The sequence below is a fragment of the Semicossyphus pulcher genome, unplaced genomic scaffold (genome assembly GCF_022749685.1).
Source record: "Semicossyphus pulcher isolate SPU_LCO1_2020_fin unplaced genomic scaffold, fSemPul1.0.p SCAF_15, whole genome shotgun sequence".
NCBI classification, from domain to species: Eukaryota; Metazoa; Chordata; class Actinopteri; order Labriformes; family Labridae; genus Semicossyphus; species Semicossyphus pulcher.
Genome location: NW_027211659.1, coordinates 10,293,002 through 10,310,600, shown reverse-complemented (window position 1 = coordinate 10,310,600; position 17,599 = coordinate 10,293,002). Strand labels below are relative to the sequence as shown.

Here is a 17,599-nt window from a genome sequence, read left to right as displayed (position 1 = left end):
ACACGTCAAACCAGCTTACCAACATTTAGCTGGAACAAAGAGAGCGAGGCAAACCGTGAAGCGCTGCCAAGTTGACATTTTATCAGGCACTTACTATCAAGTACTTACCGAGAGCTATTTTCAGAGGACGCCGCACTTCCCAAATAGATGCAAACATGTGTATGCATTTTAACTCTACTTTACTACTACTACTAACTCTGCTTTTTTTGTGTTACTGAGCCGGAAGGATTACAGAGCCCGTAACACACGATCCAAAAGAGAGAAAGTTGATCAAATCTTTATTTATTCCTCACAAATTCAAACCAAAATATTTTAAGCAGCAAGTCAAAGGAAACGTGTTATTGTAACACAGTAACACTCAGGTGTATATAATCAGCATGTATTCATGCGTACATTATACTGTAGTCTGATCGCCCTATAAGGCAACAGCATATTTCACTCTCAAAGTACTGCAGCAGATTAAATACCTCTTCTCCTGGTTCTACATGGTCATGAAAATTTCACTGATACATTGATGTGCAATCCTGTTGTTATTAAACATTAAATACAGTACATGAAATGAGAATTATCCCCCCTGAGGAATGAAATATTGAAAGATTTGATTGTGAACACAACCAAATTGGCATAATTTATTCACAAGCAATGAGATGCAGGTGGTCCAGAATCAGATGATGCCACATAGTCAAGCTTTAAGATGTCCATATTTAGGCGGTAATGATTTGAACGTCTAAGCAGAGGCCTGATAATACTCAGTAGTTTTCTTTTCAACAAATCCCAATAAAGAACCTGCCCGATATAATCTACATGTCTGTCATTGCAGTGTATAACAGCAATGTAGTATATTTGATTCTAATATAAATACTGTACACTGTCCCGGCATGGACAGTACTTTCAAGAACACCAAATCCACAGCTTTAAATAGTCCTTTAGATTTACTCCAGTTTGAGACTAGTGTCCATTTATTTGAGGAAATTAAAAATGAGACTGTATTTTTAATCTGGCAAACATTGCTGGTTTTAGTCTTTTTGGTATTTGTTGAGAATAAGAAAAACAGCCTCCATCATTAAGCCTGTAACGCCTATCGAATAAGCATCTGATATTAAGCATACACCACATAGCAAAATATACACGTCAATATGTAATGAACAATAATTTATTTGCCTATGACATTTTATTGCCATTGTTATGAGGATGTGGAATTGTAAACTAAAACATCTTAAAAAGAGGCTGAATTTCAGGACTTGTGCGTTAAAGACGGTTTCTCCCGCCGCAGTCAGACGGTGAGGTATGAGGACTGAAGGTGACTGGATGGAGTGAGAAGTGAGGACGTGAAAGAACATGATGCATAAAACGGAGTGTAATGTTGTGAAGGTTTGTTGCAGGTTCAGGGTTTGATCAGGCCCTCTGTGTTGTTGCAGATCGAGTGGTAGAGTTCAGAGCTAAGCGAGTATGCTGACAGGACCTGTTTGAACTCCTCCAGGGGGCAGTAGACTCCGCTGCAGCCTGGTATATGTTGATCCTACAAGAGTGAAACAAGAGTGAAAAACAAGGAAATGCGCAATTTTACACAAAATAAATAGTAGAAACAGTCTCGCCCCCCGTACCTGGCCTATGTATGACACTTTAACGAAGGCCTGGTTGGTCTGCCGGTGTTGGTGCAGCTCCAGGGTGAGATCAGCGGCATACGGGGGCCACCTCATATCAAAAACCCCCAGAGCCATCAGACAGGGAATCAAAGTGGTGTCATGTGCGGAGTACAGAAACAACTTCCTGTTTGAGAGAGGATAGCAAAAAATTACACCGAATACAATCAAGCGTGTTCAATGAATCGTGTTCATTCAAAAGGTTTCCAACCTGTCCGGCTCTGATGAGCTGCCCTGTAGCTTCTCATCAATGTTGGCTAATAATGTGTGCAGGAGGGGTCCCACACACAGCTGCAAGTTCTCTCTGCCAAAAGAATACAAAAAGGCGGTTTGAGCTTGTTGTTAAAACTGGAATCTACCTGTTTTAAAAGCCGTCTTTGGTTAATCTAACCTCTTGCTGGGTTCAAACACGTGGCAGATCATGTCCACGGCTCTCTGTTCCACTTTATTCCTCCAGGTGTCCAGCGCCGGTGGGCAGGGCAGGCCGTGCGTCTGTTAATGAGCGACACAATGATCAGTTTTTACAGAGCTGTCATTTTATTATTAGATGTGCCAGTTCTCCTTTCATCGCAGCTATTTTTCTAAAGTGGTTTCTATTGTGGGCAACTGACTGTGAAGAGGTAGTCATTTTAAGGCGTAATAGTGAGATCTAATAGCTTTATTTTCTGTTTAAGTGGATAATAGCTGCACTGACTGGGAAATATGTTGTTTAAACTCCTCTGAGAGTTTGAATGAGGTATAACAGATTGATAATCTGAACATAATCAGTAAGAATTGGAAGGGTTCTGTATGTGGATGCTTTGGCTGGTGAGGGGAAAGAACAATGTGTAAATTATAGAAAAAAACAAAAAGCCCCCACTGCCTTGTTTCAGATCTTGTAGTGGCCCCAGGGTGCACATTTAAAAGATGGTTGTTTGAACATCTACAAAAACGCCTAAATTACCCCACTGATTCGACTATGCAACATTTGATTTCACTTCCTCTCCAGTAATGAATTCCCATCAGACCAAATTAGAAGTCTTTAGATTTGCCATCAATTCAATTATTAATTAAATGGAAACTTCATTTAAAATATCTTTAATTACTACAAGGAGTAAACACTGACAGTTTCACATCAGCTCGTGTGTTATTTTAGTTTGTTAATCTCTTGAAACTTGATGAGACGATGCTTAATTACGGAGCGTCAGCTTACATAACCAGCAGCTTTCTAGCTGTCGCCTCAGGCCAGGTTTAGTGTTGACATTAGTGGTGCGTTTTTCCTGATAGCTTGTGGTGAGATCTAATAAAAGTCGCATGAATCATGACGCGGTAGTGTCACCTCTCTGGCAACCATGTCGTCCCTAATGAGGATGAAGTCGACCTGCTGGTGAGCGGCGATGCCCAGCGCGCTCTGGATGCTCTGCAGGTCCGCCGCGATGTCTGGCAGAGTGGATGACTCTGCCCATCGGTGGCTGCACGGAAAACAGTGTCATGCATTAAACACAGAAACGCCATGACAACCTGTCAGAGGCGGCTCAACTCGGGCTTATAACACATTATTCAATTCTCCAGTTTTGGTAAGGGAGTGCTGAGAAGTTCGAGACTTCGTGTTCTTTGCCTGGTGTGAAAATATTGTCCACATACCTGCCGAGGATTTTGAGCAGCTTGCATCCATGGTAGTTAGGATACAGGATTTCAGACTCTGACGCTGATGTTAGTATTGGCACAGGGTCTTCAAGTAAAGCAGAAAATAAAAAAAGACAGATTAGACTTGACCCAGAATGGAATAAATAACATGCACACATGGATTTCTACCCTACCTTTTTGTTTTTGCTGGAAGAGCCCTGCTACAAGGCACTTGGCAGATTCAATGGTCCTCACAATGTTAGTGGAGCGCACACTAAAAATGGAAGAAATAGGTCATGGAAGGCGGCCAGCTTGAAAATAGTAAAGCCTGATATCCTCGGTACTGCGCTCATAAACCCAGTGCATTAAAACTGTGGTGCACAGAGAGCTATACTGTGCTCCCGCTTCCTGTCATGATGTGCAACACTTACTAGACCTCAGCGGGGCTGAAGATGGAGCTGAGGAAATGAGTGTCTTCAATGTATCTCCTCCTCAGCCTCTTGCCCAGCTCGTACAGCTGCTGCATGCCCACCGTGGTCAGCTGACCGGGGAACGTGCCACCCTGTCAAGTACGACAAACAGGATCAAGTTTTTACTCACAGATGTGCCCCGAAAAGACGCACACCTGCCAAACTTGGGAGTACAAAAATGGCAGGAGTCCAAATTTTGGGATTTAGTTTTCTGAGCTAAATCCAGAGCAGTAAACCTCTTTAGCAAAGCAGCTAACTCAGCACGGGAAACTTTCATTTGCATGGACCCTGGGGCTGCCAAACGGGACACAATATCTCACTGGGAGGCCCTACACAGTTCAGCCGTATTACAGACAGGAGGTGAATGAATGGAACTGCTTTAGTGACATCTGTACGGCTTTGTAATGCATCCTTGTGGCCACTAGAGGGAGATAGGCCAACGGAATCCACAAGCTGCTCCATCTGTATAATGTTTTTCAATGTCTTGAAAAATGGAATTGTAATTTTTTCCCCCCATATTTTCTGCCCGTTTGCTCTAACTGAAAATCACTTGTTTACACACAGGTGACAGCATTATGTCAGGTAAATACCACAGCAGGTATTTATTTGTCATAGCTGAGAACCACAGATGTAACTGACAACGTTATTGATGACTCCTCTCAGTAAACAATTTCAGAGCCCCGGGGTCCGTTTCACAAAGCAGGTTCAACAGACTCTGAGTCTAACCCTGAACTCTGAGTTGATCTACTCTGAGATAGGAAACTCTGAGTTTTCGGTTCCAGAACAGCTGATCAGAGTTAGTTCAATCAACTCTGAGTAGGTTCACCCGGAGTTAAGTGCGTGCGCGCTGACTGTAAAAAGCCAGCATTAATGGAACCCTGATACCACGATTCACCATGGCAACGGTACACAAAAAGAAGTCCTCCTACGTCACAGCAGTGGAGCTCGAAATCCTCATGCGGACAATCAGCGAATACGAGCGTGTTTTTAGAAAAATAAAGTAACACGGCAGCAGCTGCAAAAGAGAGAGAAGCGGTGTGGGAAGAAACTGCTGCTCGAGTAAATTTGCAAGTTTGAACTATTTATTTAATACTTAATCACGACCGGAAGCTAAAATTTATATTAAATTAGGAGCAATCCAGCGGGAGAAAAACGTACATGGAAGCACTTCAATCATATTTTATTAAACTAACTATTAAACTAATTAAATATCATTCAGTGGCTGTTTTAATGTGCATTAGCTTTATCCCTAACATGATGCTGACTTCACATACATTATTATTCATGTTGATTAAACTCAATTGTGTTAGTTTAAAAAAAAATACTGTTGTTTTTTTTATTTGTAACCGCTCAAACACACGCATGAGACGGGCTGAATGAATGAGGAAGTCGAATGAGGGTTTTATATTCTAGAGGGAGGAGACGGAGCGAAACTCGGAGTTTCCTGAAGAAAACCTGCTCGCGACCAGGTTAATGTCACAGACACAGTTACCATAGTAACCAACTCAGAGTTAAAGTTACCTCTCTTTCTGAAACGGCAAACCCGAGGTTTCCCTCATTTCAGGGTTAACAAACTCGGGGTTTTCACTAAACCTGCTTTCTGAAACGGACCCCTGGTGTAGACACACCTTTAATGGACTAATGATAATGACATTATCATGGTACTAATTATACCGGTCCTTTTACAGCTACAACATGTATGAATGTCTGCTATAGACCTTAACATGTATTTAGTTATCATCCCGCCCGTAGAACACATCTCTCTTCTTGTCGGACTGCAGTCAACAACACAAAACACACCTACTCACGGTCAGTATGTTCTTCCGGTAGCCGTCTTCTACAGGAGCCGGGGGCTTGGGGCCGCCATGAAGATCTGTCACTACATAGTTTATGTGGGTGTGTGCTGGAGGCTCCAATAGTGTTGGCACCCATTGGACCTTTACCAAGACAAACAGATTATGAGACCTACATCTTTCAAAGACAAAAGCAAGCATTACATGAAAGGAGGAAAAAAGCTTTACCTCCATCACATCGGGTATCGACTTCAGCGGCGTACGAGCACCATGTCGGAACAAAACTTGGACTAGTTTCAGCTCATAGGGAGAGCTGGGATTGGCGTCTGCAGAGGCGCTGCAGGAAGCAGCCTGATCTGAGTCCGTCTTCTTCTGTGACCACAGGAGTGAACCAAATGCCACTGAAACCGAACCTAAAACACTTGCTCTGGTCCAAAGATACCTCATGGCGGTGCTGTGAACAAAAAAAAAAGTTTTAATTAGGGATGCACGATATTATCGGCACGTTATCGGTATCGGCCGATATCGGCTTAAAAATGTTAATCGCCGATATCCGCCGATATAATTAACCGATAAAATAATGGGCTGCTGCATACTTGATTAAATGCCCGACCTCGGCGCAATGTCCCCGGCGCGAAGAAGACCTGTGCGGCGCAGCGTGATGACGTCACGTGTGTCTACCTGCAGCATGAGAGAGTTAGAAGCCAAAATGTCGGTGGTGTGGACATTTTTCAAAGTGTCCGAAATAGATCGCAAAACTGCTGTTTGCAATGACTGCTCAGCTTCGGTGATGCGAGGAGGAGCCAAGGCAAAGTCTTTCAACACTACAAACTTTATTAACCATCTCAAGACCCGTCACCCCGACCGTTGTAACAAATGTGATAAGAGTATCACCATTATACTGTACGCTAATTCCAATACAGAAGAGAGTTGATGATCTCTGCAATTAGGTGTGCGTGAAAAAAATATCGGTATCGGTAATCGGCTAAATGAGTTGTAAAATATCGGCATATCGGATATCGGCAAAAAATCCAATATCGTGCATCCCTAGTTTTAATGTCTTTGAAAAAACTAGGCATGCACTGGGATTAATATCAGGAGAAAGATCACCCTTTATCACAGGTATAGTTACTATAGTTTTGCTATATTTCATTGTTTAAGCATAGACGGCTGTAAAAACCAGCAAAATCTTCACATTCAAGCACAATACTGAGACCTTTTGCTTTACAAAAAGACATAAATGATTAGTCAAATGATTAGTTATTAAAAACAATTAAAACTGTTGCAGATTGATCTTCTGTCAAACAACTAAAATATTAATCAACCACTTCTTTTATCTGGGGGAGCTGCAATGATTAAATGACAACTATTAAATTATTGCCCAATAATTGCTATTTTCATAAACCATTTGCTACTTTGAGTCATTGAATCATACATTTCAAATTCTTTGATTTCAGCTTCTCATATATTAATCAAATATGTTCAGGTCTCTTTCCCTCCAACAATAAAACTTATTTCTTTGGGTTGTGTACAAAACAAGACATTTGAAGATGTCATAGTCACTTGATCAATACTGATTAACCATTTCCTCCCCCAAATTCCTTTAACTTTCTGTACCAGACAAATAATCACATGATAGAGAAAAGGGAGGACAAAAAGCCGAAAAGCAGCTAATCCTCCCATTTGGCAAGACTGAAATGATAAGAGGTTATAGACTATGAAAATACATATTTAAAATAAGTATTTTTATTATTTTCATTATTATTACTATCCCTTAACTTGCTTATTTGTTTCTTTTCTTATAAGCACTAGATTGTGTTACGATGTATAATCATAAAAAAAAAATAGACACAAAGCAAAATGTCTGTAATTGTAAATCTTGTTTCGGCCAATAAAGACAAAACTACAAAAAAAGAAAATATTTTACGTTGTTTAGTCGACTAGCTCTTATTTTAGCTGCAACTGTACCTATACTTTGCACTAACCTGCCTCAGCGTATAAAGGTGAACTTCCTGGTAAATCCAATGATGATGATTAGGATGATGATGGTGCGCCAGTGAGGTAACTAACTGCAGAAGTGGAGGTAAGGGAGACTTAGCAACTTGAACAAGGTAGGTCAACAAAAAGGCCCTAAAATATTTGGTGATTATATTTTGCGTAAGATTTGACCTACATTGTTGCAGATACTGGCTAATAGAGGAGACGCATTGCTACAGCACTGGCGGTTGCAGCGAGGTCGTCAGGGGGCGTAACTTCACGTTAACGGTGTTCCCATTTATACAGTCTATGGTTCCCACTCAAACGTTGCCTCCGTGGAGAAATATTGAATTCATACCTAGGTATGTTATACTCTCCCAACAATGTAAGATAAGGCCTATTCAGGCTACCGATAACCCGAGTTAGCCAACAAACATTGCTTAACTTGTTTCAAAACGAACCGGCTGTTAGGTAAACAATACTCGACACACGGCTACCGGTAACTCTTTCAAAACTAGCCTGCTAGCTTGTAGCTGAAGTTTAACCTCCGTCCCCGCCAACAGTTAACCTAGCAAACTGCACCACGACAGCGAAGCTCATCGTAAGCAAAGATTACAAACACACCACTTACTTTATGAAACGAAGTTCCTCCACTCGTCTCAATAGAAAATACACAGCGTTAAGTAAATGATGAATTCACTTGTCATTCGGCAACTCTAGCCGCTGTCTCAATTTCAGGGACATGTTGGGAAGTGTAGGGCAGCAGACGACACTTTACAATAGAAGTAAAGGAAAGAGCTACCTTGAAAAAACTACATTTCCCAACATCGACATAACAGCCACACCGGTATTCTTCTTCTGTTAAAAGATTTGGGGTGGAGGAGACACACCAAAATACGCTGCTGCCCTCCTGCGGTCCGTGAGTATCTACACGCCACAGTAATGTACCCTTTAAATATGATATCCCAAACAAGTTAAGATTAAATGTCCTGATCTTAAGAAACGTAATGCTTTAATTATATAAAATAATTAATTAATTAAGAATAAAACTTGAACTTCATGATTCTTCATATAAGACAACATTCTGGAGAAAACAAGAGTAATCGAGACAAATACAAGATTCAACAATTAAAATAGAGAATACACAACTCACTGTTAATTTACTGGTTTTATAAGGTAAATTTAATTAAATCAAGTTGTATTTTTATTGCAAATAGAATATAGAAATGAGTCCACTACGGGTCCCTTAAGAGTTTTTCCTCTTCTAAGTTTAATAATAGGTATTTTTTATTTATTTGGACATTAAATCTGCTTTACATGTTAATACATAGGAAATTACATGTAGTTACATAACAGTATATTTTACTGCTTATATTCGAGTAACATTTTGATTTGAATTCATCCTCCCCAATCAATAATACTCACCTTTCATGTTGAATACAGATAATTCTAATTTAGTTTCACCCTGTGGTGTCATTTAGTTAAAATTAATCCCGTACACATTTAAACAGAGACTGGAAAAAGACATTTGGCAAGCATATTCCGTCTTGAATTTGATTGACAGATACAATCTGAATATCTAATAGTGAAGATGTACGAGTTTAACTTTTCAGAGGTGGATCTGATCGGCAACAAACAAAATGGCAGCATCCACTGCAGCTCTCAACTCCTCAGCTTGTGACGGACCAAATTGTTGGATGTTAGCCGCTCAGCTTGCTGGCAGAGATGCTGTGACAGTCTGTGTTTGTGTAAATACTGTTCATCTCCCCCAGTCTGTCTCCTGCAGGTCCTTTCTGCCGAGAACAGACTGAAAAATGCAAATGGTGATACGATACTGCAGGAAATCCTTCACCTACATGTTATTTATCGATGCACAGATTATAATATCTCATTTCATTCTGCTCCATTTATCCTGAAACTAGTGAAGCATTTTCTTATTAACCACACATAAATTCTGTCAGATATTCTGCATGGATGCATCTACATTTAATGTATCCTTTAGTAATATACATGCATCTGTAGCTCAGCAGAAAGATGTAAGGAGTATTTGAATAAATCAGACACTTGGAGGACAACAGAGCAGATTGTATGGTTGATGATTTAATATCTTGTGATTGGTTTATTGCATAAAGGTTTTTTTGACAAAAGTGAATGTACAACAGGCTGGAGAACATTTCTGTTTCCTGTGGGATAAACAAACCCCCCGGTTAATTTCAAACTGCTGTTATACACAACATGTAGTGTGATCTGCATAGAGAAAGAACAAGACACCAGAAAAGAGATAAAATACATTAAAAAACTGAAACATTGCAAAGGGACAAATTGAATATTTACACAATGGCTCCAGGAGAGAAAATTTTAAGTGCAATGCTGCCACCCAGTGGCCGGATATCCTCACAACTGCATTAAAGCAGGAGCTCTTTTTTCTTTTCCCTTGAATCCCTTTCAAAAGGAAAATCCTGAAACACGCTACATTCTGTCATCAATACTGCACACGAACCAACTACTGAATACACTCACTCACAGGTAGTCACACTTTTTAGACTACAGTGATTGTTGTTGAGTTAAATGTCTACACTATGCTTGTGCTTTTTACAAGACAAAATATGGCTTCATTTAAATTTGCTATGGCTTTTGCAAAAATATGTTAAATGGAAGGAGATGTTTTTTTCACTCTTGTTAAGGCACTTTACCACGATTCTCTAAAAATAGGCTGCATGAAAGAGCTTCACAGTTTATTGCATATTAAGTCCCTGTTCTCTGTAATGTATCTTTTATTTTTCTTAATGGACAAGTTTTGTCATATTTTGCTTTGTAAGAAAAAATTCTCTACCTCACGAGGCTCCAAGAATCACATCATTCTCACTTTAAAGTTTTCCTCTTTGGCTTAAACTGTTGAACTAAAGAATGAATGTGCAATAGTCAGGTACCTGTTACCCTGCTCTCATTTTAAAGTTGTTTCTCTTTTTGGTTGTCAGGTTTTCAAGCTCTCGGACTCATCATCTGCAAACATCTTACGCATGTCAGATCTTCTTGGTCCACACACAGATCCCAGTGTCTCTTCTTCATATCTAATCCTTCCACTGCAGTGTTCAGCTTCAGTGCCACAGTCTGCCTGTTAAGTCACGTTCTGAAGCCTTCACTCTTTGCACCTCCTCTGTCCTTTGCCTTCTCTCTCTTTTTGGTCTTAAGTCTACACCGCGAGATCATCTTGGCGAGCGCGGCTGCTGGTCCCGCTGGTCTTGCTCAGGCGGCGTTTTTCCCTTATGAAGCCGGAGTGCAGCAGAGGCGACGGGGAGCAGGTGTTGGGCAGCTCTGCGGGCGCCTGGTCGTATCTCATCCTCAGGAAGTCCTCCTCGTCCTCCAGGTTGTCGCAGCTGTGGTGCCGCTCGGTGGCCAAGTTGACCGAGTTCTGCTGCAGCGCCATTCTGTTGTTGAAGGGATGAGAGGCCATGGAGGTCATGGGGGTCATGGGGCTTTGGGCTGCCAGGCACTGGCTGAAGTCTGGAGGTGGGGTGCAGGAGGCTGAAGGCGGAGGTGGACTGTTGGGCTCCAAAGCTGCGGACACGGCCACCGTCACGGCTCTGCTCTTGCTCCTCTCTATCCTCTTGTCGCGCATGTACCTCCTCATGCTCTTCCAGCCGAGGTGGTAGAGCTCCAGCACAGAGAGCAGCAGGGACACGCCGGCCACCACCAGCATGAAGATGATGAAGACGTTCTTCTCCGTGGGGCGGGACATGTAGCAGTTGACGGGGTTGGGGCAGGGCCAGGACTTGCAGAGGTACAACGCCTTCAGGAACACCCCGTAGATCAGATACTGCACCACGATAAAAGTCACCTCCATCACCGTGCGGATCATGATGCTCAGCATGTACGTCTGCAGCAGCGCTCCTTTCAGCCTCACGCGGCTACCCCCGTCTGATGTCATCACTCTAACGCTCTCCTTCTGCTGGAAGAACTCCTTCTCCCCTTCCAGGTCCCCTTCGCCTTCCCCTCTCGCCTCCCTCTCCTCCTGCTCCCTCCTGCGCTCCTTCTCCTCCCTGCGCACCGTGTGCATGGCGTGTCCCATGTAGATAAGAGAAGGTGTGGAGACGAACACGATCTGCAGCACCCAGTAGCGGATGTGGGCGATGGGGAAGGCGCTGTCATAACAGACATTTGTGCAACCAGGTTGCTGGGTGTCACACAGGAAGTCGCTCTGCTCGTCGCCCCAGGACGACTCGGCCGCGGTGCCGAGCACCAGGATGCGGAAGATGAAGAGGACGGTGAGCCAGACCTTCCCGACCGAGGTGGAGTGTTCCTGGACCTCCTCTAGGAAATTCCCCAGGAGACTCCAGTCGCCCATCACTGCTCACAGGCCGAACACACACCTGAGACACGAAGAGCGGAGAGGGAGGATGAAGCTAGGGGTGAAGAGGGGAGGTAACTGAGATGGAGAGAACAGAGAGGAGGGTAAAAAAGACAAAGAGAAACAATCAGTGAGACAGCTGTAGGACCTCTGCTGATGAAATGACCTGGGTGTGTGTGTGGCATGATATGCATAAAAATAGCTTCTGTCTGTGAAGCGCTTGAGGACTGGACGCTGGCATGAGAACGACCATTTTCCCACCAGAAAGAGAGAGACACTCAGAGAGACAGAGAGAGGAAGTTCAGGAGTCATGTCAACGTAAATAAGGAGGTCGTCTTAAGAAAAATAATTCAATATTTTGTTATGTGTGTTTACATTCCTGATATCCCGTTCCAAATTATGTACGACAGATGGACAGAAGGCCACCACAGGGTAAGTCAAAGCTTGGAGGCTCTGTCCTTTGAATGCTGTGTGACCCGGCCTGAGCTGCACAGCCCGCCCCCTCCTCTCTCTCTCGCCTCTGGACCATCACCAGCAGTCTTCACTCACACTGACAGAACGGCAGCTTTCATGTCCTCCTACACGCTGCAAACTGGACCCATCTGTCAATCACATCTTTCCATCTAGTCACCTCTTGACTGCAGCATTAGCGAGAGTTTGGGTAAGAACCAAACATGGCGGTGACGGGCGAGCAAGTCTCAGCCAAGAATCGCCCTATAAGGCAGCTCGGCAGGCAGCTTTATGAGTGCAATAAATGACCCCTGTCACCGAGGGGTTAAGAAAACCCATCAAGCTCCATCCAGGGGTGACCTCTGACATCTCTATGCTCTGTGGAGCTAAATATGACTACTACCAGCTTTTACTTTGCAATTACACATCAAAGCCGGATGAATTATAGCATTTAAAAAGATCTGTAGGAAACAGTTTGACAGGTTTGTTCCAACACGTCACGCATCCGTCGCTGCTGCCCTTTTAGGTTATAGGAAACGTACACATTCCCCAGAAGCCGTGCGTTAACACAAACTGTTATTTTAATGGCGAGCCAGGTAGGATATACAGTATAATCTCTACAATCACTGTAAGTAAAAAAAAAAAAACATGGAGTCTCTCTTACCATCCCTCATCCTCTGCTTCACGAGCAGTTGCTTCCATAATAAGTAACTCCCATTGTGAAGTCCACTGTAAGGAGCTTTGACATTCCTGGCTGACACTGAAACGGGTTATGTGCAAAGAGAGGGAGATGGTCTAAATGACCATGACCGCCTGTCCCTCAGTTTGTCTCTCCCCCTCCCTCGGTGCCTCTGTTAAGTATATATAAGGCAATAAGATGGGGAAATCAGAGCGTTGTGTTCTTTATCTGTACACCAGGGAGAGGCAGGAAACAAAACACCCCCGATGACAACATGTAGAAGTTTGTGGTCTGGCTCTTGTTTTCCAGTGCACACCAAATAGACTGGTCACACAGTGGTCACTGAAGCGACTCCTCGGCCCACCTAAAGACCTGGCTCAAAGCCCTCCTGGTTTAAAGTTGATGATCTTGAACAGGCAGAGTCAGAGGAGGAAGGGAGTAATAGTCCAGCAGGCACAATGGCAGGAGGTGCACGTTACAACGGCCATGTTCTTATCAGATAACACTGACAACAGACTTTCCTCACCTGTTTAGACCCTGCGAACAATACAACTCCCTGAAGACTCATTTTCCTTCTTTGTGGCCTTCTACTATTTTGAATTAGTATCATGAAGTGATTCTAAGTGTTTTACATCATTGCTGATTACAGTCATTAAAGTCAAAGAGATCTAAAGGGGAGGCAACAAAAATCTGTAAGTAAAACGTCTGCTCTATTTCTTGTGTGGCGAAAAGTGAAACAGCCAAAAGAGGTGGTGGATTTAAAGTTGTAATCTCGAAGATCTCAGTTTTGTTCTCTTTGGCGGCACCTATGACGATAAACACTAATTGCGGGAGCACACTTCCCAGATATCCAGACAGTGTCACGTGTGACGTCCACGGTTGGCTCCGGTTGTAACTCTTGATTTTCCTCCCTGATGGTTGCTTTCCTTTTTAGACTGTTTGCCTTCATGTGACCGTCGAATTTGTTTCTTTTTCTTTGGATTTTCACTTATTGTTGTATCTGTAGTCATCAATCTTTTCTTTGTTTGTTCAGCCATAGCAGAGACCGGAAAAGCAGCCGCTTAGCTCCGCCTACCCTCTCTGGCAGACTGACCACTGCTGGCTGATGGAAAACGTGTCACTAACTGGGAGCCGCTTGTGATTTTACCCGTGATAGTCGCACCAGACACCCAGTCCATAATTCTGCAAATACAAAGGCTGGTCAGTGGGCCATAGGCTCAATCACCATTGACTTATTGTGACCTCTTACCTCCATTGCTTAACAGACATTTATTTACATGACAATCTTCGAGATTATTACTTTAATATCAGTGATGCACTGACGTCTAAGGAGAACTTTAATGTAAGTCACATGATGATCGTTAGCTTAATCTGTGAATGAGACAAGTCAGCAGCAATGCTAAAGCACGCTAATAGCCTAGCATTAGCTAGCATACTAACAAATTCATGACAGAGTGGTTGTTGACCATGGTTACCATTTAAATTTAGTATGTTAGAATGCTAAGAAGCTAACTATTACAGTCAAGCCAAGGTGAGTTTTGTGGTTAGCCTATTTGTTCACTAAATAAACCAAAGTGTTACAAAGTTTGGCTGGATTAAAAATTATACAATCCACTCCAGGTGAACATGAATGTTTTATGTCCATGCTTCCTCAATCTAGGACGCCCGCCTCTGATGTCATGTCTCGTTCTAAATCGTCAGGTTTGAAATGTAGACTGAACATTATTTAGACGATCCACCGGTATATTCTCGTCATATTTCGGATTCTGTAGCGCTCCGAGACATTGCCTGTAGGGAAATGATAGTATTTCAGTCCGGCGTCTCTCGCTGGGCCGTTCCTTTCAGAGGGAGGGGCGCAATGCACGCTGGGTGTTGTAGGAATGTAGACTGGGCGAAACCACGAGCTGTTTGTACAACTTCCTCCACAGCTACGGCGCCAATTTCAAATATTATTGCTTCTATCGATTACAGAGAACACCAGCTTTGACTGACAGTGGCTTCTTCCAGGGGCGAATTGCTCCTTTAACTCTCAATGTACAGACACACAAGTGGCAAACTACACTTAAAACAAGGACAAATAAGATAAAAGTACAGGAACACTATATAGGAATAGTAAGTCTGAATCTATGATGTAACTAAATTATTTTATCACATACATTTAGTGGTGAATAAGTCTCAGGAGAAAAAGTTCAAAGTAGCATAAAGTTGAAATTCTCAGTCACAAGCTAGTTTTCACACACGCTGGTGGGAACGACGCGTTCCTTCTCTGTGAAAAAGTAGACAAAGTGGTTTCAGATCAGCTCGGGGGAAGCCAGCGTCTCTGTCTCCTTCCCTCGACTGCCTCTTCCTGTTCTCAGAGGAAGCAATCTCAAACAATATGATTTCCGAAGGACAAAAGGAACAAGGTATTAAAAGGAGTGGGAGGCGGCAGGGCAGAGAGGTTCCAGACGGAGATATTCCAGTGAACTTCTCCGCTATTGGCAGTCTATTAAACCTGTTCTCCTGAGGGCTCTGCAGAAGCCTTGCAATAACCACCGATTTACTGAGATGCATTATGCCCTTTGCTAAGCAGTCTGGTTCTTCTGTGGACCATCACGGCTGTCATGTGTGTTTATAATCTCTGTGGCAGAGTAATGCAGAAGCAATGGACGCTGAGTGTAAGGTATTCAGACAGTGAACTACGTAAATGGGGTATTATACATCTTTGACGTTCATCAACGCATCACTGATGATCTCTAAGTCTCTTTGGATGAGTGTGCGTGTGTATAATGAACGTAGCTGCATTTTAATTAACACTCCCTCATCCGAGTTGTTCTGGACAGCAGCCAGTGAGCTCGGAGGAGCGCAGAGAGAAACAGCAGCTAACAGAACGGCATCATCTCGAAGTGACGGCTGCTGCTGTGCCTCGCTGCGGAGCAACAGGAAGAAAATGCTGCGTGTTTTCTCTGTGCTGCAACACAACAATAAATCGTGCGGTCTGTTGGACCAGCCTCAGCGTTGCCTTAGAGGGCAGTGAGAACCGTTTAAGAATGAGGCAGCACCTCAGCCTGGAAAAATCCCTGGGTGGAAGTTTTATAGGACCATCAGGCCGGTTTTTATTGCTCTACAAAAAGCAATGATTTCAGATTTATGACCCTCACAGCCTCGTTAAGAATACGTTTTAATCTTTATTTCTACGTTGTAGGCTTTAATTTAAAAACTGATATTCAGAAAATATACAAACTTGATTAGTTTTTTCTTTACTATTCCAGTTCCTAAATTCTGAACTCTTCCACCGCTCTTCTCTCTGCCACTTTCCCCCTCATCACCCAACACTCATCTGGTCGGCCCGCAGGCTGCAGTGTATCCCCGGGTCGGGAACAACAGGGGGCAGGGTTGATTTAAACTTTCCTTCAGTGATCTGCACCTTTCAGCACTGAGCCGTGTTTGACAGACTCTGAGGACCAGGATACACGGCCTGCTCGGTGCCGTCCTCATAAACACACGGGCAATTAGGTGAAGCCGTGTACGCTCTCTTGGCCTGTTTCCTGTTAATGCGGCACGTCCAGACTCTCATGATGGAGACGTATTTACACGTGGCACGATTGTGTTATCATGTGTGTCTGAGTGGATTTGGCTTAAAATCCATATTAGCGAACGAGCTCTTTAATTGTTTTCTTTTAAAAGTAAAACACTGAACTCGTTTATTTCCATGAGAAATGTCGACTGAACTTGACACTCTCTATGAGGACACATTTGGCCACACAGGCTCACACGAGGGGCCCCGAGTTAGCTTCTAAAAATACTGTAGGGAGCCAAATTTGGCCGGCTAATGTAGGACATCTTTACTTCTGCATTTATGGGGTCATAGCTGCTTTATCTCTTTATTACAGGATACACCTCAACATGTTTTACGTTGAGGTGTTTTGGTCACAAAATCAAACCCCTGTGCCCACTGCAGTGATTTTCAAAATAAAAGTAAAACCACATATTTAGATTATTTTGCATTTTTGTTGACAGCTTGTATTCTTTGGTGATATTTTTAATGCTTTCGGCCTCGACCAAAGTGATATAGTTTAAAAGAAAAAAGGGGTAGGACTAGATGCGTTTTTGTCACTTCATCCATCACCCTTTTTGAACAGACTTTATATAAACTGAGACTCTATAGAAAGAATGCTGTTATTGCTATCTGCTTTATGTTGTTATTTTTAAACATGTTTGAAATAAATGAAGAAAAAATGTATAAAATTGCTTCTGCTGAATTTTCAGGACAGAGATTTTTTTTATTTAACTGGACTAAAAGAGTTAAAAATATATATTTTACTTGACACGTCTTTGCTTTAACCTGAACCTAAATGGCGTCTAGTGAGTGGTTTTATCTGAGGGAGAAAAAAAAGAGTTTAATTTATGGTGACACAATTACTATTGCTCTCTTTCTTATTGAAAGAAATAATAATTATCTCATGATTTTGTCTGTAACTCTTCAAACCTACCTTATGTCATAATAACTACTTAGCGTACGACTGTCCACATGTATGCACTTATCTTGGATTGATTTAGGTATTATGCACCTTCACATTAAATGTAATGCAAAGTCATAATCCATATTTGCTCAAATATTAAAAAGACAAATAAATCTGATTGACGAGCTGCGA

The 17,599-nt window shown here is 42.6% G+C and overlaps 2 protein-coding genes across 2 annotated transcripts; both read right to left on the bottom strand.

Moving 5' to 3' along the window:
* Window positions 1-275: 275 nt before the first annotated feature.
* Window positions 276-8,141, bottom strand: acp6 (acid phosphatase 6, lysophosphatidic). Its single transcript, XM_069663284.1, has 11 exons — window positions 8,120-8,141; window positions 5,740-5,965; window positions 5,527-5,655; window positions 3,680-3,810; window positions 3,443-3,522; window positions 3,267-3,354; window positions 2,962-3,094; window positions 2,035-2,135; window positions 1,855-1,947; window positions 1,605-1,770; window positions 276-1,519 (listed from the first exon to the last, which is right to left on the bottom strand). Exons 2-11 carry the CDS (start codon window positions 5,956-5,958, stop codon window positions 1,385-1,387), a joined length of 1,275 nt encoding a protein of 424 aa, XP_069519385.1. The 5' UTR covers window positions 5,959-5,965; window positions 8,120-8,141; the 3' UTR covers window positions 276-1,384.
* Window positions 8,142-9,587: 1,446 nt separating this feature from the next.
* On the bottom strand, window positions 9,588-11,833 carry LOC138592095 (gap junction alpha-5 protein-like). Its single transcript, XM_069662715.1, has one exon. It carries the CDS (start codon window positions 11,831-11,833, stop codon window positions 10,682-10,684), a length of 1,152 nt encoding a protein of 383 aa, XP_069518816.1. The 3' UTR covers window positions 9,588-10,681.
* Between the last annotated feature and the right edge of the window lie 5,766 nt (window positions 11,834-17,599).

Bases quoted from the DNA above. Each gene is read 5' to 3' on its own strand.
- acp6 (XM_069663284.1), bottom strand. From the start codon at position 5,958: ATGAGGTATCTTTGGACCAGAGCAAGTGTTTTAGGTTCGGTTTCAGTG. The intron at 3,811-5,526 runs GTGAGTAGGTGT...CGTACTTGACAG, and splicing joins ACCGGAAGAACATACTGACC to GGTGGCACGTTCCCCGGTCA. The intron at 3,523-3,679 runs GTAAGTGTTGCA...TTCCATTTTTAG, and splicing joins TTCAGCCCCGCTGAGGTCTA to TGTGCGCTCCACTAACATTG.
- LOC138592095 (XM_069662715.1), bottom strand. From the start codon at position 11,833: ATGGGCGACTGGAGTCTCCTGGGGAATTTCCTAGAGGAGGTCCAGGAA.